We start from the raw sequence: 20,110 nt of genomic DNA on the forward strand, positions 1-20,110 counted from the left end.
GTTTCAGCCCTGAGCACCATCCAAATGATAGAAGAATTGAATTGAGATCCACTGGAAAGAATGGTAAATTAAAGAGAATGTGTGTAATGTAATTATAGTAAACTCTGCATTTCCTGTAGCTCTGTAATTAGGTTTCTCATCTCAAAGAGCGTGTTTATTACAGATACAAGGCTACACGTTTTGTGTTTTTAAATTTTTGTGAGAAAAAGGACTCCATGCTGCCTGCATTATAATCGATGATTAACAGCACAGCAAAACAATATCTATACTCGACTCTTTCCTTGCTTCACCACTAATGGACCACAATGTCATTTCAGGTCATAGACTGAATATCACTGCAGAAAATGACTGCCGGCGTTTACACTGCTCTTTGAGAGACCTTAGCTCCTTGCTGCAGGCTGTTGGCCGTTTAGCTGAGTACTTTATTGGAGATGTGTTTGCTGCCAGATTCAATGATGCCCTTACAGTAGTGGAGAGGTAGGCAAAAGGCCATTGCATTGGGAAAGAACTTTATGATCCCTCCACAAATACCCAGGAAATGCTAAAAGGCATTTCAAAGTATGCCAGTGCTCCAGGAGCAAACTTGTTTATGCCTAAAGTCATATGCCATTAAAACCATGGCACAGATAAAGCTGATGTGCCAAGCATTACTGGCTATTTCTTTTACCAGTGCTAGAATCCTTGAGTAGATCTCCCATCTTGTATACCTTGAAGTTCCTAATGTTTGAGTTAAGCAAAAATCAGTTCAGAACACTTCAGCACCACCAGGAATTCCAGGATTCCACTTCTCTGGTGTAGCTACAGTTATGTTTCTCATATGAGACAAGACAGTCAGATCTATGTATTTCTCAAAACAAAATTTCTAGGAGACTCCTTATTCAGAGAGAGATACCTGTAACAGCCAAAAATCAGTCTTTCATTTGATTATTCTTTCCAAATTCTAAATAAGCTTATGTATAACCAGTGATCATTTGTATATATTTTTCAAATGCTACAATTAAAAAAGTCCTGCACCTGTTTGTAAAAATACTGTGTATGGTTTCTTGCACCACAAACAAATGGCCCTTTTGTGTTAATGTAGGTTTTGCGTGTCCATCAATACTTGGTTAGTGTACAGTCTTGCCAAACACTATATTCAGATAAACTACAGACACATACAACAAGAATATATTCTACAGTCCTTTTTATGTGCCCACTGATGTGCTACTTCTTTGGCAGGTTGGTCAAAGTAACACTGTATGGGTCCCAGATAAAACTGTACAACATTGAAACGGCTGTGCCATCTGTATTGAAACCTGACCTCATTGATGTGTAAGTATGAGACCTACTACAAAACCCAAAACAAAATTGCAGGCTTTTGAAAGGTTCTACATATATTACTCCTAGTAGTGTCAAAACTCATGAGTGCAAGTAAGATAGTATCTAAATTCAGGTCCCTTATGTCTTTCCTCTGGGAGTAGGTCCTCAAGTAGCTAGGATTTGTGTTTTGTCTCCACTTGATTTCTAGACCACATATGAAATACCTACCAGTGGCTAAATGCAAAGAAGTTTTCTTGAAATTGGCCCAAGGTCAAAGCTAACTTGCCTACCTCAAATGTATGCTCTTAACCTGGCTGCCAGTCCCATTCACATAATGAGATTTTAATTTAAGAAAAAGATAATTAAAGTTGGAGAAAAGAAGTCATCCTAGTCTTTGCTGTAAGCCATCCTGAGTCTTTGTTGGAGAGGGTTGCATATGAATCAAATAAAAATTACAGGCCACGGCACCTTCTCTACTGACCATCTGGAAGCTCAAGGCTCTTAGAGTCAGCAAAATGGTGGCATCTTATTCAATATACCAGCTTTGTACCTGCTGTCTATATTGAGTGACACAGCAGTCAGGTACTAAAACATTTTCTACAAAGCCTGTGTGTACCTATGTGAAAGTGAGCTGGGTTCTTGGGGGTAGTAACCGACTTGTACATCAGAACTTTTAACCTAGTAGTTAGAATTCCAGAGGTAAATTTTACAGTCCCACAGAAGGTAATGCACTTGCATTTCATATTACACAGGACGGAATTTTAGCCCTCAGTCACTTACTGGTTGCCATACAAAAGCCAAAACACAGCTTTACTGAGTCACAAAGTATGTACCTTTAAGCTGCAAGGCTATTTAAGTTACAAAATTAAACAGTTTGATGCCAGAGTTGATGTTAAATGTAGAGCTTCAATGCCATTTTAAAGTAGCATTCCACTTTGGCCTGTAAAGGTTTCTATCCAGAATAGCCTTGTGTTGGACAAGGCTTTCTTTCCTGCCAGCTGGCATTTTGTGAGCAGGGTTTAAGCATGGTCTTAAAAGTGCTTGAGATGAGCCCTTTGATTTGTGATTCCATATGCATATCAAACTCCTGAGAATCCCTATTGGTAATTCGTTTCATCATTACAGTTCCTTGAATCTCTTTGCAAGTATTATTCACTTTGGAATAATAGTATCACTTTCAATCTGAGCCTACCTCTTACCTTAAATACCCCTTTTGTCCCTTTCCATGGGACCTCTGGCAGACTAGAATTATTCTGAGTTGTTGGTTGGTTTGCATTTTAATTCTGTTGCTATCCACAGGCCAATCCTCCTGTCAGTCCAAACAAATGCATAATGCCTTAGTCTGACTAAGGATGGATACTTTTACTACTTCAGTAACAGAGGGAAATAACTTGCATCTCAGCCTTCTTTCCTTTTACTGTTATTGGTGAGACCTATTGCTCTTTCTGTGGCATTGAGCCAAATAATACAAAAAATAATAATAATGAAAATAATAAAAAATCAGTATCAATCCAGTAAATGATTTTACCTGACCTTGCTAACTTCAGGGTCATCCTGATCTATTGCATTTGAGGAGTAGCCAAAGAGTCCACTTATACCAATTTATTTTGACACACCTGGAGTTTAAAGTAGCAAGACAAAAGCAGCATTTTATTCCTAGTTTCCATTGACTGAATTGTTAATCCATGGGTGTGATAATCCTGTGAGCAGTGACAGAGGGTAGAGTTGAGGTGGACAGAACCTGCAGACAAGTATTTCTGTACTTTCACATGTTTTAAGTATAGCCTCTGTTTTGAATTTCTGGGTTCTCTAATGCTTGGCTGAGGAGTGTTGAATAAACATGAATGTTCTTGAAGGGCTCCCATTCCTGCAAGTAACACTTACCTAAGAAAATTAAAGATGAAAATCCCTTTCTTGGGAATTTCCCTGGCTCTCTAAAATGTGTTATTTGGTTATGAAAGCCCTGAAGAGTTTGCGATCTGTGTAAGACCAAGCTATAGTCAGCCACCCAGCGTGCTTTTTCCTCTTCTTTCCCCACATCCAACAGTTAGCTATATGGGCATGGGGCATTTACAGTGGAACTGGTAGATTTGAGAGTGATGTGCAGACTGCAAGAGCAAGTTCCTGTTGCTATTCTCCCATCTTAAAAAACAAAACAAAAAAAGATTGCTTGTTTGTTCTCACCTCCCTGCCTGACTGGTGACGGCCACAGCAGGAGGAAGTACTCCAGAATTTCAAATGTTAGCACAAACTGCATGTAATGCTAATGTGCGCTCTGAAAATAAAATGAAAACAACTTCCAAATATATACAGAGATCCCAGTTAAGTAGATATAGTAATGCACAATTTAAATGACATTAAATCAAGTTGAGAATTTATGTCAAAGAAGTTAGCAGAAATCTTTTAAAGTTGTAGCCTCCCAGCTTGTCTACATTAGTGTAGTCCAGTTTGCTTCAAACTTTTTAGAAAAAACTCTTGTCGATGTGTGAAACTTTCAACTTGTCAGAGGTAGGTTGTCTTATAATGGGAAACGTAGTGACAGCTTTCAATGAAGGTGAGCAATCCCTTCCCTAGTACCCCCTCAAGGATATATGCTGTACTTAGGACTTCTACAGTCCTATTGTTGTATTACTGGAATGCTCTTTATCATCTGTATATTATATTTTGGTTCCTCCTCCTAGCCATGCTCAGTCGCTGGCAGCATTGCAAGCTTACTCTCATTGGCTAGCACAGTTCTACAGTGAAGTCCATCGACAGAATTCTGAGCAGTTCATCTCTCTAGTCTCCACCGCCCTGGAAGCAATTATTCCACTCATCAGCTCGAAGGTATCTTTATCAGAATGGCTTAATGATGCTTTAAGAAACAAGATATACCCTAAAACTAACATCTAGGCTTCTATGCAAGTGGGCATGTGGCATTCTCAAGAGACCTCATTCTTCCTCTGTGGATTTTGCAGGCTAGTCCTCAGGATGGATGAATCTGGAAAGGAGATTAAATGTGTCAATACAGTGCATTTGTCTACCTCTCAGGGCCATGGTGACATCTTATGTGAGGTGTAGTGGAAGTGTGTCATCAGTTAAAAAAAAAAAAAAGCATTCAGTAGCATCACAGAGATAAAGGGCAGCCAATTGCTGCAAGAGCAGCCTCTTAGGAAAGGCATAGTAACAGAGGTCTAATTATATTTTGGCTCCTTTAATCTGAGATCCTGGACAGACCTTGAAGTTCTTCAAGGGATGAATGGACAGACATACACACCCTTTGAAATGCTCCAAAAAATAACCCTGTATAAAACAACTAGTTTTCACGAGCGCTTTAAAATTTAAGTGCTCCCTGTTATGTATGCAAGCTCCACAGAGCATGGCAGAAGAAGGGCTTGGTCCTCCACAGTGTTTCCGTGCTCCACGGGCACTTTGGTCTCCTGGTTCCAGGGCCTCCAAAGCCTCATGCTGCTCCTGGTTCTGGGGAGAGGAGTGTGTTTCAGGATAGCAGATGGAATACCTAAGAGAGTGCTTGCTGACTGTTGGCTCCAAGGAGGAGAGGGGCAGAACAGCAGCCCTTGGTAACAGGTGCAGAGTTGTTCTGACACTGCACCTCTGAAACTAGGAAAGGTATGGAGGGACACTCTGGGAGAGTGTGCAAGATAGCTTGTTCATTCACAGTGCTCTACACTCTCCCCCCCGGATGGGACAGGGGGTGTAGCAGATCCACAGGATGCAGAACCTCTTTATTATGTCCCCTGACTGGAGAGCATGCCACTATATGCGCTGTGGCAATTTTGAAATGCCCCTGTTAAGAGGCATGGCAAGGGGCTTTAAATCTAGCTGAAACACTTCGATTTTGGAGCACTTCAAAGTTCATCTGCATTTTAAAGCACTTCAAATGTCATGTCTGTCTCCATTCTAAGAGTGGGGAAGTCTGTTATCCGTATTAAGGGGTTGATCTGCATGTTGATTTTTAGGCTACTAAGTGCTGAATTGTGCAAGTTTCTGTACATGTTTGTTGTTGTGACTTGTTTCTGTCATGAAGGATCTGTACATTTGAAAACTAGTTCTGTGTCCTAGAGAATATGTTCTTTTGTCTTTGCATTAAGTTATGGTAGATCCTGGACATGTGCATGTTCTATTTCAGGTGCAGGAGAAGTTGCTGCTGTCTTCATGCCACTTGTTAGTTTCTTTAGCCACCACAGTGCGGCCTGTGTTCTTGATTAGTATTCCAGCAGTCCAGAAGGTGTTCAACCGGATCACAGACACCTCTGCTCAGCGGCTTCCTGATAAGGTGATGTTTGATGCTTTTATACAAATATGGGATTTGGGTGACTGGGGAAACCAGTGCCACAGCTCTTGTTATTGGGGTACAGTAGTTTCAGGGAAAGATCGTTGTTACTCCTGGATTCCTTAATCATTGTGCGCAGAAATCCAAGTGATTTGGCTGTCAGTGGCCTTTTGTTTTCATTGTTAAATAGGGAGAGGAATGGAATTTTGAATCTCATGTAATTTCTTCTTAATTTCCTGTAACGTGACTCCTGCTTTTTCTAAGCCGACCAGAGCTTGAAATTGTATAGCCCAGTGCTACCTCTGACACATGGGATGGATACTTCAACGTGGATTCTTTATGAGGCCTTTTGTATTTCCAGCTTAAGTACTACTGTAATACAAAATTAATATTTAAAGGCCTTTTAGAGACCAGGATCTTGTCAGGACTGGACAAACATGATGCACATCAGTCCTTAAGAGCTAATGGCATAAACAAGATGGGGTGGCAGAAAAGTAATGTTATCCTTATCTTACAGATACAGTACTAAAGCACAGATTGAATTGCTGAGGGTCCTGCAGAAGATATGTAGTAGAGCTGAGAGCCAAACTCAGTTCTCAGTTGGAGGCTGAAGCCTTATCTAATTGTACTTTTCTAGTTTGCAGGATTGTTAGATTTCAGTTGAGTTCAACTTCTCTGATAAAAACTTTTTCTTATATGACAACTGTAAGATCTCCTAGGGTAGAGTTGCAGTCCAGCATAAAGTGAGCAACAGGTCCCTTACAGCTGTGTTGTACCAAAGCTTAGTGTCTCTTTGCTTCCAGGCTCAGGTACTGGTCTGCAGAGCACTTTCAAATGTGTTGTTGCTGCCATGGCCAAATCTCCCAGAGTGTGAACAGCAATGGGCAGTTCGTTCAACCAACCACACCAGCCTAATCTCTGCCCTCACGAGGGAATACCGCCAACTAAAATCCAACACCATCCTACCACAGAGGAAAGTGCAGCTGGAGGACAGTAAGTGCTTAGGTCTCTAATATAGTGCTTCTGTCTCTTTAGCAATTGATGCAGCTGATGATAAGAAGGCCTTATTAAACACTTGTTCCAATAACTGTACTTCCTGGTAAGCTTGTGTTTAGAGACTTATTTGAGAAACAAGGATAGCAACAGTTATACCAACTGGGGCGTGCAGCCGTTCCTATCCCCACTGCTGCTGCGAGCCACACAGCTCCAAGCATGGCTCTGCGGCTGCAGCAGGAGGTTTTGTACTCAGGGCAGTCACCACTGGCACAGGCAGCCCCACAGGCAAGCTGTGGCAGTGACTGCCACTGCCTACATGAGCCATGTTCAGAGCTGTGCAGCCAGCAGCAGCGGCGCAGCACTGGGTGGTGGCGGGGATGGCTGTGTGCTGCCCGGCCACCATCATGTTGCTGCTGCCGCCCTGTGGCCGGCTGCACAGCTCTGGGCATGGCTTCGTGGTAGCAGGGGAGGTTTTGTAGGCAGTGGCCATCACCGTTGTCACGGGCCTTCAGGTAAGCGGCAGTGGCCTCCATGTGCAAGTCCGCTTCCTTCCCCCCCGCCCCCTGACTCCCTTTCCTCCTCCCCTGGGCAGGCAGACAGGCAATGTGTGCAGCCCGCACATGGCGAGCACCACCACACTGCGCCCTGCATCACTTGCCCACAAAGCCCCCCAACAGAGGGACACCCTTGCCCACACCCCTGGCCCTGCTCCCAGCTGCGATGTGCTGCCTAGGGCTGGCAACATCCCCCACTCCCTCAGCCCCCAACCATCTTCCACAGCCCTGCCCCACAGCCCCCAAGCCCCACTTACCTCTAGGATCATGCAGCTGTCACCACCCTGCACTGCCATCGAGCCATGCAGCCGCTTGCGGGGCATGACACTGCATACAAGCTCCCCATTTCAGCCCCCAGCCGGGTGGCACATATATAGCCCGCACACGGTGGTTGCCACTGCACTGCCACTGTTGCACCCTGTGCCACTTGCCCACAAAGCTGTGCAGGTGGCCGTGGGATGGTAGCGCAGGGTACAGCGGCAGAGTTGCGGTGGCAGCCTCTGCATGCAAACCTCCTGTCAGGCCAGCCGACGTGTGTGGCCCACAGAGTGGCACCCCTGCCCTCACCCCCTGGCCCTGCTCCTGGAAGTGGGCACAGGGGCACACTCCCCCCCCAGCACCTTCCCTTCGCCTGCCCTGCCCTACCCTGCCCCTTCTCCCCACACACACACTTACCTGCTGGGGTAGGTGTTGGTGTCTGTGTGCATGTTTGTGGGTGTGGGGGGCTGTTGCGAGGGGTATCAGGAGGACTGTTGAGACTGGGGGGCGGAATGCAGGGCACCAGCAGCACTGGGAGGGGCTGTGGGGGGCCTTTAAAAATTGCAAATTCTCTGATTTAAAATCTCAAAATCCATGATAACAATTAATCAGAGAGAACCTGGATCTCTGGTTATCAGTATATTTTCATTGACAAATACGCATCATTTTCACTGCGAGAAAAGGTAGGATCAAATTATAGTTTAAGCTGTTGCCAGCAAAGATTACATTATAATTACTGTAGCTTCTTAGTGCAGTGTCCTTATGGTCAGACAAGGTTCTTTGGGTAAATGTGATAGCTTTTACTAGACCAGCTAAATAGTTGGAAAAATTGTTCTTTGCAAGCTTTGTGCCTAAAAGCACAGAGAGATCACATTTACCCAAAGAACTGTCTGCCTATGTCCTTAGACCAACATGGCTACAGCCAACACCCTGTGTCCTTATGCTATTATGTTAAATATCTAGATTGGAAGCAGTGTTGCCAAAGATTATACCTATGAAAGTGACAATATCTTGAAGAAACTTTTATTTTTTCTTAAGCCTCAATCTCAAGTATCCTTGAAGTTTGAGACATCCTGGTCCCTGCTAGCTGAAAAGTTTCTATGCAGGTTTTCATGGATTTTGGTTTGAGATCATTCTACTAAGAAATATCTGAAACTCTTCATCACTTACAGCTGCAGTAGCCACAGGGGCTCCGACCTAGCTCATTCGGAAGATATGGGCTTATATTTAAGAGATGAGAGAGGTGTATTGACAGGTGGGCTAAAGATCCTTAAGGATAAAGGGTATCATTAGAAAATTGCTTTATAGTTTCAGGTAGCTCGCTAATGGCACTCTCCTCACTGTGGTGTTTACATAGTGCTTCTTTGCAAATCTTATTCCTGATGTTGTTTTCATGAACTCAGAATTAACCCCAGGTATCACACTGCCCCCCCAATATGTTTGTTCAGTTCCCTTGTCTGGCCTTAAAAGGATCATTTCCCCACTCCCAGTCCTTGCCTCTTAATAAAAGCCAGTATACATTTGAGCACTGATTTACAAACAGATGCTTAAACATACTAAGCTAAGCATGTGAATAGTAACTTCAGTGAGAATATGTATGTGTGTGTATATATTTAAATTAGGCACCCGAGCATCTTCTTGAATTGGGAACTTGATTTATAATGTAGTTCTCTTGTCTCTGAAAAGTATTCTAGGGCTTAGCCACTGTTAATACAAATGAATAACTTTTGCCTCATTCCCCCCAACTTTAAAAGATGAAGTCTTGAGAAATGTCCTAATTTTTCTCCATCTTGATTTGCAGCCAAAGTGGTCATCCATCAGACACTAAGTGTCTTGGAAGATATTGTGGAGAGTATTTCTGGAGAGTCTACCAAGTCACGACAGATCTGTTATCAGTCACTGCAGGAGTCTGTCCAGGTCTCGCTAGCCCTCTTCCCAGCTTTCATTCATCAGTCAGGTATAACCATAGGGCAGGCTTTAATACTGAGAGTAGCTTTTATGATATACTTGCAAATTCCAAGGTCCACCAACACACAATCTGTGTGCATGAAGTGCTTGGATTTGCTTTGCTTAAGTGGAACACAAATCCATATTGCTGGTATCTATTCATCTGGAAAGTTCTGGGTTTGGCCGTATCCTGGATCAGAAAAGGACTGGAGGACATTCAGCAAGAAATGTTCTTTGCTTAAATGACTGTTCTGCCATCTGTTCAGAACATAGCTGTAGAGGTCTGCAGTATACCAAATCTCCAACATTCCAGTGACTTCATTTCCGCTGTCCCTTAAAAGATGCACTGTGTAATCATGAAGAGCATTTCAAACTACCTGAGGTGTTCATGAGTGAAAAATGTTTTTTGCTTTCAAGTGTGCTGTCTGGCTGTAAAATATTTTGTCTGTCGTATACCATTGTCTTCAGAATGTTAAAGGCATAGTCCTACTAAGACTGCAAGATTTGGGCCTGTTTTCAGGGCAGCTTGAAGAACCTTGTTTGCCTCTCTGGTCTTCAGCTGGACCCCAATTGATCTTAATTAGCTTGGTTTATATTACACTAAGGCAGCTGGAAGGCCAAGGGGTGCCAGAGTACAAGGGCATCAAGAAAAGCCATTGAGGGCTGTGTTGCAAAAGACAGGTGGCAGCTTCTGCAACAAAGCAGGAGCATATGAAATGGTACCCTAGACACAGCCAAGAGCCATGCACATATAGAGAAGTAGGAAACTGGGTGAGGGAAAAGATTAGATGAAGGGAAAGTTTTTAATACGAACAGCATCCAGCTGGGTATGCTGGTTTCCTTAATCCGGGCTATTGCTATATGGTGTACAGCTAGCTGACAGTGCAAAGGCACCTTTGGCATGGGCAGGTTAGAGAGTCATATACAATGTAGGAATTGAAAAGCGACAGCCATAATATGGATACCCAATCAATTGCATTGGTACTAGCACTAAACTGTTCAACTCTGCAATGCTAATCATTTAAGCACACAACCATGTGCTGGAAATTACCTCTGAAGTCAGCAGGCTGTCTTTTAATTTTTACAAGAAACAAATTAGATTATGTCTCTTCTCTACCTCCAACCCATATAACTCCTCATCTCATGTTACTTCCTGTTGACCTTTGAACTACCAGGGCTTGGTCTAAGCCAGTGATGGCCAACTTTTTGGCAGGCTGGCCACGAATTAAGCCCTATTCCCAGAGGCATACTTGATAGTTTATTCCTGGGTATCAGAATGGAGACAAAAGGATCAAGCCTCAGAGCAGGGAAGGGGCAGACCTGCTGCAAGAGGAGCTGCCAGGAGACAGGTTAACAGTTCCCTGGCCCTGTAACTGCCACTTTTTTATAAAAAAAAGAGCAAGGGTATAGACTGCTCTTAGTGCCATCTTCTTCAGTGGTGCTGGTTGAATGCATAATGGCTATTCCAACTTGCCTCTCTGCCACAGGTGTTGGACCTAGTGGGATAGTCTTTTTAAATCTTTGGCACCAGCTGTAAGTCTTATTTGCATGGGGAAACCCTCCTGGTAAATTCCAGCATCAAGTGATAAAGGAGAATCCAGCATAAGAGGAGCAAATCACTAATGAAATAAGCATTTTTATAGTGCCTTAATGCTATGCTTCTTAACACCTTCTCTTGACCTTGTTGCTGTTATAGATGTTACTGATGAGATGCTGAGCTTCTTCTTGACTCTGTTTCAAGGATTGAGGGTACAGATGGGAGTGCCTTTCACTGAGCAGATCATACAGACCTTCCTAAACATGTTCACCAGGTACTTTGTCACACCTATCAATTCATCTGTCTCCTGTTGATAAGGAGTTTTTCTGGTCCCTGACAGAGAGCTGTTCTATTTCAGTAAGCTGCTCATGCTGCAAAAATTCTCAGTTGTCTAGTGCGCAAGTGTGTTTGTTAATTTTCAACCTTCTCAAAGTACTGCAATTTTTTCCTTGTGCAGAGACTAAATCAGTTGGGGGAGAGGGGAAAAATATGTGAAATCCAAGGTAATTTTGAGTAAACTGCTCAAATAGCCATTGTGTATCAAATGTTCATGCTCCTTGTAAATAGGTGGCAGCAGCACTTATTGTCTGAGATTCAGAGAGGTAAGACATGTTCAGGAATGACTCTGCTCCCTGGACCTCTCCAGATTGGGAGGTTCTATTTCTTTGAAGGAATGCCCCTTTCTAAGCAGCTGTGTGTTGCACCTGCCCTATAACCATTAAGTAGCTCTGGTGCCTGGTTCAGAGAAGAATAGGTTTCCCAGGTACTATTCCATAGTGACTTATGTTGGATGGGTGCAAAATGATTGCCCACTATTTATTACCATGGAGTCTGGAATCTGATGGTTTGAACTGCATTAAGTAAATGGCCATCAGATATGATGCAGCATACTGCAGGTGTGCATGCCCCCTCTTTATGGTTATTTAAGGTCTGGATTAACATGGTTTTGTGCCCAAAGTGTGTGAAGTCTATGGAAGCTTGGGGTGTTTTATTTTTCATCCTTGGTTGTAGAGCCTCCTCTCCCGAGACTTACTACAGCGGTACCCAACCCCCGGGCTGCGGCCCAGTACTGGGCTGTGAAGGGTTGGCCACCGGTCCACAGGAGGGTTGACTGCCACGAACCGGAAGTGACCACGGACTGGCAAACTGCGGACCAGCAAACTATGGACTGGAAGTGACCAGCATACTGCGGGCCCACAGTATGCCTGTCACTTCTGGTCCGTGGTCACTTCCAGTATGCAGTTTGCCAGTCCTAAGCATAAAAAGGTTGGGAACCCCTGACTTACTGTACTCATCTAGCTATAGTCGGATGTTTTAAATTCACTTCAAGTAAACTTTCGTCTTCTTCTGACTGACTTCCAAGAAGGCCTGTATGCAAATGACTCCCCCGCCCCCCACCTTTTTTTTTAATAGAGAGCAGTTAGCAGAGAGCATTCTCCATGAAGGCAGTACTGGCTGTCGAGTGGTTGAGAAGTTTCTGAAGATACTACAAGTTGTAGTTCAAGAGCCAGGCCAAGTGTTCAAGCCTTTCTTACCCAGTATCATCTCACTGTGCATGGAGCAGGTCTATCCCATCATTGCAGAGGTAAGACAACTCCTACACAAAGTGTGGTACTTTGAGTGGGAAGAGAACAGAAATTTTTTCTTTTCATATGACCTCAGTTGAAGTCACCAGGTTGGATGCTGACTGTATATGAGCAGAGGCTGAGGTTATTGCCAAATAGCTGTAAAAGCTAAATTTGTGGATATGTTCAAAGCAGAACTTCAGGAATCATAATTTTTGTGGCAGTTTTTTTTCATGGCCCACGTGTATATTGGGTTCCACAGGTTTGTAACTGGTGGCGTATTAAGAAACAACCGGCATGGCTTTGTTGAGGGAAAGGCATGCCTAACAAGCCTGGTGTCCTTCTATGACCAGGTAACTAACCAGCTGGATATGGGACATGTGATTTACATCATCCACATAGACTTCAGCAAAGCCTTTGATACTGTTTCCCTTGAATTTCTCTCAAGTTGGAGGGTACTGGCTTAGACCAGTCTACAGTGAGGTGGGTTGGCAACTGGCTCAGAGGCCAACCCCAGCGAGCCGTAATTGATGAGATGACCTCATACTGGAGGGCTGTCTCGAGGGATCAGTGCTTCGGCCCATGCTCTTTAACATCTTTATCAATGACTTGCATGAGGAAGTGGAAAGCGCAATGATTATGTTTGCAGATGACTTCAAGCTGTGAGGAAATGTGGGTACATCTGGGGATAGGGTAAGGATCCAGAATGACCTGGACAGACTGGTCCTATGGGCTGAACACAATCAGATGAGGTTCAGTAAGGACAAGTGCCGGGTCCTTCATCTGGGTAGGAAGAACCCTTATCATAACTATATGATGAGTGGTGGTCCCCTGGCTGACAGTGCATCTGAAAGGGACCTAGGGGTGACAAACGACCAGAGGATGAATATGAGCCATCAGTGTGATGAAGTTGCTAGCAGGGCAAATAGATTCAGAGAGGTGCTTCTCCCCCTCTATTCAGCATTGGTGAGGCTACAGCTGGAGTACTGTGTCCAGTTCTGGGCACTGCACTTCAAGGATGTGGATAAGCTTGAAAGGGTACAGAGAAGGGCAACCCATATGATCAGGGACCTGGAGGATAGGCCCTATGAGGAGAGACTCCGGGAACTGGGTTTGTTCGGTCTGAGTAAGAGAAGACTGAGGGGTGACTAAATAGCAGTCTACCAGTACATCAGGGGTAAGCACCAAGATCTAGGGGAGCAACTCTTCAGAAAGGCACCCCTTGGGAGGATGAGGTCCAGTGGGCACAAGCTAGTTGAAGAAAAATTTGGGCTGAACAGAAGGAAAAACTTATTTTCCATAAGGGTATCTAGAATCTGGAACATACTCCCAGCAGAGGTGGTAGCAGTTGCCATCCCTGGAGGTGTTCAAGAGGAGGGAAACGAGCATCTCATTGAGCTCGTTTGAGCTCAACTACCTCCTGCCCATGGCAGGGAACCGGACTTGATCTTACAGGTCCCTTCCGGTCCTACTATTCTATGATTCTGTGCACTTGAGGAAAATACTTTCATGCTATCTAATGGCACCTCTTGCCTTGAGTTCTGCTCTGAATGGCTGCCTGCCATGTTACATGGAAGAGTTCTTGGCAGTGGAGTCCATTGAATTAGTTTTCATGTCAGCCAGGAATCTATTGTAAATTTTTTTTTCTTCTCCCCTTTAGCGCTCATCTCCTGATGTGAAAGCTGAACTTTTTGAGCTGCTTTTTCGGGTCCTGCATCATAATTGGCGGTACTTCTTCAAATCTAATGTTTTGGCCAGTGTTCAGAGAGGGATAGCAGAGGAACAAATGGAGAATGAAGCACAGTTCAGTGCCATTATGCAGGTAACTCAAAAGCTCTGTTTGCTAGATAAGAATTTCTGCTTTCTCTGGTCACTGCAACAGGTAGGTAAATACTGAGGGCTGACTCAAACTAAATTTAACATGAATGAGTTCCTGATATTAAATTTGAACTGAGGAAATGTCAGTTAACACATGGCATTTGTGGTTTTGAAGGCATAAGATGCAGACTACCTTAGTATTTGGAAAATAAAGGACAGTAAACACTTTAGTGGGGGGAGGGGTCAATTCACTGCATAAATTTATACTATATAATAATAAATTAGACCCAGCTTTCAGAACTTAAAACAGCAGTGATGTGATAGTACAGAGCAGTAACAAGTCTTTCAGATTTACAGTAAGACAAGCTGTCAGTTGAGAAAAGCTTGTAGAGTCCCAAACTGTCCCTTGGGTTTATATTAACTTGTTATTGTAGGGTGTTCCATTGTATGCATTTCACTGGTAATTCTGTAGAATAGAGAAAAGGAAAGTTATTGTACTTCATTCAAATACCATCTCCATTGGTCCCCTCAGCCTAAAGACTTCTTTGTTTTCACTTTGACACTTGTCAGACGTGGTAGAACCTGGGGCTGTGCTTCCCCTTTAGTAACAGAATTAGATCTCCAAAACAATGATCCAGAGTCCATCAAAATTTAAACCATCCTCTTAATCAGTAGCTGATAGAGTTAGTGATTGGAAGATCTATGCCCTTCACCTTCAGCCCACTTTAGAGTAAACAGAGGCCTTGCAGCATGCCCTGGAAGTCCATAATCCCTGGGTTACTGACATCTGCTAGGGCTCAGAGTTAGTTTGTGCACTTCCAGTTGAATTACGCAGAGCTGCCCAAGCATTTGTTCTTGTACTGTTCTGGCCAGGTAACTCATGTTGCACCCTTTCATGTTAAATGGCATTCACTCAGTAATCAAAGTGTTAGCTGCCTATTGGTTACCAATTTCAGATTAGCTGGCTCCTGTTCTTTTTGATACAAAGCTTTTCTTTAGTGTTTTGCAAATGTTCTGCATCATAAGAACAGCCCATCTTATCACCAGTCTCTGCACGGCCTTCCATGTGAGATAAATGCATGGGACTATAACTGGGTTTTGAAAATGGCTGAGCCATTTTTGACCATTAACTGTAAGCTTCATAGCTAACCACATGATAGCCTGATGACAGGAATGGTGTCTCCCCACCTCCATTATACAATATTCTGAGCAGTTCAGTAGTTGAAACTTACTCCAGAAACCTCTAGTCTTGGCGTGACCATTGTCCCAGTCTCAAGATTTATACATGTATTCAAAATAACTTAAACAAATATTTTGTCGTCTTCTACATTCCACTGCTGATCAGATAGAAATATCTGCATTTTTCCACCAAATCCTTAGCTAAAAAGTTGAGCTTTTCACTCTCCATGTACAATCAGCAAACTTGGGCTATGGCAGAGAAACAAAGGGCAGTTTTATTGCTAGTCATTCCTCTAGTGTGTGTGTGCTGCCAGGTCATGAGAGACTCAATTTATGGACTGTTCAGTGCGTCTCAGATGTCAGTTCAGCTCTTCCTTCTTTCTGGTCTGGCATTGGTGCAACTTATTAAACAGCCACTTCTTTGTCCTGCAAATTAACGAGTTAAAAGCATTTGCAGTTCTTATAACTCCTTGGTAGTTTATGGTTCTGGGATATGGAAACTGAACTGCTTTTTGCATTGTAATACATGACACATTAGATACAAGAGGGTCTTCCAGATCATTCAAGGCTTGCCCAATTTAAAGCTGAGATTGAGTCCTGTTTGACAAGAAGTGAGGCAAGGGGTGAAAATGATGCACTTCCAGCCTGGGTCCCTGTGCAGGCAGGTTCATAGATCACCGTGAAGGCAACCACCTGGGGGAAGGGGGAAGTAGGGCTGCTTAACAAAAATACTGTAAATGGAGGTGGCTATGCTTGGCAGCTGGCAGGGCATGAAGTCTTGAAAAGGAACTCCAGATCCTTCCAATAGCCTTGAGGCATGGGGAGCAGATGGGTAGTTGAGCTTTCCCGGCAGCTGAGCTAAAGTGATAGCTTTTTAGTCTGACCTGACTTTTGTGGGGGGAATCTTTCATCAAAAGCTACTCACTTAACTGAGACTGGGCACTGGTGAGAGTGCAGATTTAGGGGACAGTGATGCTTAAACTAACTAGTGCAAGGATGGGGGAACCTGAAAAGCTCTCACCTCACCATCATCTGGACCAGAGGGCTTTGCCAGGTGATATACCCTCTGATGCCAGAAAGGTCCAGTTGGACGACAAACATTGTATAGTCTGCTTTTTGTCCAGGGCTTTGTCCAGGCAGTGGAATAGACTGCCTAGGGAAGCTGTGGACTCCCCATCACTGGAAGTATTCAGGAACAAATTGGCCAGCCACTGGTTGGGGATGATTTAGCCATAGTTATGTCTATATTCTACTACGAGTATTTCCCATAATTCTGGGATTTGGTTGCTTCCTGTCCTACCCCACCCCCCTTTTCTGCTATATGTTAGGGTGTTTTTAAGCCTCTCCAGCGACATTGGATGTTGGCTACTGCTAAAGCTGGGGAGATCAACTGCGGTGTGCCGATTTTTTTTCTCCTGCTAGGAGCAAAGCGCTATAGGATCTTGCCTTCCACTCGGGGTCAGACCAATCTCCAGATTTGGAGTCAGGAAGGAATTTTATCCCATGGTCAGATTGGTATGGACTGTGTGGGTCTTTGCTTTCCTCCTTAGCAGGGGGCATGGCCCTCTACCTGGGACCTCTTGAACATATATTAACAACATTTTATAGGCACGGGACATTGGCTGCCATGGTTTCTCTGTGGCAGGTTAAGGTGTTAGGTTTGTGTTTTGTCAGGGTTGAGGGTAGTTGTATGCAGAGTTTACATTCTGGTTGTATGGGATGGTTTGGACAGAGCAAACCATGCAAGTCTAGCATGGTATGTAGCATGGACTTGCATGCTGACTGTTAGGCACACTTCATCTTTTAGTCTGTCTTGTTCCACAGGCATTTGGCCAGTCCTTCTTGCAGCCTGACATACATCTATTTAAGCAGAATCTATTCTACTTGGAGACGCTGAATACCAAGCAGAAGCTTTACCATAAGGTAAGTCCTAATATGCTTCTTGAGTTTAGCAGTTGGAGTGCACTATTCTGGGTCTTACTGTATATGAAATCCTGAGCCACTGCTAAGAAAGCTCTGCTCAGCTGAGCGCAGTTAAGGTCTGTTATCTCATGAACCTGGGAAGACTAGAAATCACTGGTTTCTGCTACTGGAAGATGGTGACTGAGCTTTCTAATAGGTTAAATAATCCTATTTTTTACAAAGGCAGTAACCCCAAGGATTGGCTTCAGAGAAAGGTGAGCAGGCGTGTATAAAGCAGATCTCAACTGACTGTTCTGTGGTATGTGCGCTCTGGCAGAACTGGGGCTTGGTACTAATAAAGTCAGCAGTCCCTTCCACGTGTTACACTGGTATCAGGTACAGCAGTAGTCCAGCCTGCTTGTGGTAGACATGAGAGGTATCTGCCTCATGTCTGTAGTTCTTTGGATATAGAATGCAAGGTCCAAATGATTTGAAGCCCAGTGGGGGTGGGTTTGGGGGGTTTACATGGAAGAAGGTTAAAAATCCCTGTATATGAAAAACATGGTCTGCTGGCTGCAAGGGTGTTGGACCTTTTAATAACAAGTCATTCTAATCTGCCAAACTGCCTGCCATCATTTTAACTCTCACATTTTAGCTACTCTACTGAAAGACTAGAACTAGGATAAGAGAACATAGTCTCCTGGTTACCATATAAAGGCCAAGCCTCCAGATTTGTGCCACTCATCACAGACAAACTCCCCCATTTGTCTTTGAGTACCTGGGCATCACCAGGCTGTTGTGGAGGAAGCAGTTCCTAATCTGCAGGCACTTAAAGCGGATACCTTGGAACCTCTAAATCAGTGATTCCCAATCCCTGGCACCCTGGGGTGCTATACAATATCACCACCAGTAGGTGTGCAGATACCTACATGTAATTCACAAGATAAACCCAGAGATTTCAAATAAGTATCCATAGCGTCGAAAACATCAAACTATTATGGGTTTTTTGTTCTTTGTAACAGAAAAATGGTTCTATTTTTTCATAGTCAAAAAAACAAGTGAAAGCTAAGAGCTGCCACTTTCAGAGGGGTGCCTTGAGTCTAAAAAGGTTGAGAACCACAACTGTAGGTGCTTTCATAAATGAAAAGCACTGCTGTAGGTGCTATTCATTTCATTTCATTTTTTCTCCAACTGTTTAAGTTGGTCTAATAAAAGATATCAGATTCACCCAAAGAACCTTGTCTGCCTATGTCCTTAGACCAAAACAGCTACAACCTATACCCCTTCATAAGCATCTGGCATGTGGCAGAAGTTAAACTGGATGTGAGATGGGATTTACTGCTACTGCACTTGAGTAGCTAACATTTAAACTTTCATTAACTTGCAGAGACCTGAAGACCACATTGCATTCAAAAGCTTATCTAAATTTTATCCCAACCAAGCAGTTGGTTTGATAAACCAAAGAAATCCTTGTCTCACATTAATCTGTAGTCAGTATATAGAGTTAAATGGAGCCAGGGATTAATTTGGCCCCTTGTTTCACTTGTTAGACACAGCATGGCACTAATTCACACTTAGAATGTGTCCTGTACTACCATAAGCATTAGTGGCTACTGTTCAGAAGTAAAAGGATAAATTCTAGAAAAACCATGATCATCAGCAAAGCAATGGCCAAATGTAGTTCTGCTTACTTGCTCATTGTGAACTTGAATGGCTGCTATCTTCTGAGGCTATGCACTGATATAATCCTATATACTGGCTGTCTGATGCTGCAGTGGAGTGTTGGTAGTCTGTAGGAATATAACCAAGTGTTCTTCTCACTCTGCAGAAGATCTTCAGGACAACAATGCTTTTCCAGTTTGTGAATGTGCTGCTTCAGGTCCTGGTCCACAAATCACATGACCTGTTGCAAGAGGAGATTGGCATTGCCATTTACAACATGGCCTCAGTGGACTTTGATAGCTTCTACTCGGCATTTCTCCCAGAGTTCTTAGCCAGTTGTGATGGCGTGGACTCCAACCAGAAAAACGTTCTGGGAAGGAACTTCAAAATGGACAGGGTAAGCAGCGAGCAATGCCAAAAAAGGGTGTGAGCTTCTGGGCCAGGTAAAAGCATGTTACTGTGCTTGTGGTCTCAGGCTGGTTCTGAGAGTCATTCATAACCTGCTGGAAACTTTGCCACCTGCAAAATCCCTGCCAGAAAGAAAGGTCTCCTCACAATGATCATTCAAGGTGGGTAGCATTCCTACTGTCTTCTGCACCTGGAATTAGATGTTCCAAAAGGTCTAAGACATCCCATTAGGCATTTCATCTCTCTGGTAAGCTATGCATGAAACCCATTTGAGTGAATTTCTTCTGTGGAATTATGCAACTGGAGATGAGACCAAACCTTTCCAGATCAAGGACAGTCGAGCTTTACCCACCCAAGAGCTCTGTATAGCTGATGTTCTATACTGCTTTGCTGCCATCCGTAAATAGTGTAGCTGCCACCTGCTCCATCTCTCTAAATCCTCCTGGATTAGAAACGAAGCAAATGGGGGCCTGTAACCTCTCTAGTCTGCCCGTCACTGCAATGTAATGATGATGCTACAAGCCATGCTTTTCAGCTCCCAGGAGCATGGGTGGTATTTGAGTGCCCCTAATCCAGAAAGATTGTGCAGCAAGGAGATAGGGAACCTGGAACTAATCTTGGCTGCTTTGTTGGTTTCTAAAATAGTCAAATGCAGTTAGAAATAAGAGGCACAAAGATGCAGGCCTCCTGATACTAGGAAATGGAAAGCACA

General features: G+C 43.7%; 1 protein-coding gene across 2 annotated transcripts in view; it reads left to right on the forward strand.

The window, feature by feature from the left end:
* XPO6 (exportin 6) overlaps positions 1–20,110 on the forward strand; it is a 97,937-nt gene that overhangs the window by 72,812 nt on the left and 5,015 nt on the right. For both annotated transcript variants that reach the window (XM_006035448.2, XM_014525587.2), the window contains exons 13-23: positions 318–477; positions 1,219–1,311; positions 3,981–4,125; positions 5,429–5,575; positions 6,376–6,565; positions 9,182–9,337; positions 11,024–11,138; positions 12,278–12,449; positions 14,090–14,251; positions 17,251–17,349; positions 19,157–19,387. In XM_006035448.2, the coding sequence (XP_006035510.1) occupies positions 318–477; positions 1,219–1,311; positions 3,981–4,125; positions 5,429–5,575; positions 6,376–6,565; positions 9,182–9,337; positions 11,024–11,138; positions 12,278–12,449; positions 14,090–14,251; positions 17,251–17,349; positions 19,157–19,387 (1,670 nt within the window). The remainder of the gene's footprint in view (positions 1–317; positions 478–1,218; positions 1,312–3,980; positions 4,126–5,428; positions 5,576–6,375; positions 6,566–9,181; positions 9,338–11,023; positions 11,139–12,277; positions 12,450–14,089; positions 14,252–17,250; positions 17,350–19,156; positions 19,388–20,110) is intronic.

The sequence above is a fragment of the Alligator sinensis genome, unplaced genomic scaffold, assembly GCF_000455745.1.
Source record: "Alligator sinensis unplaced genomic scaffold, ASM45574v1 scaffold449_1, whole genome shotgun sequence".
NCBI lineage: Eukaryota > Metazoa > Chordata > Crocodylia > Alligatoridae > Alligator > Alligator sinensis.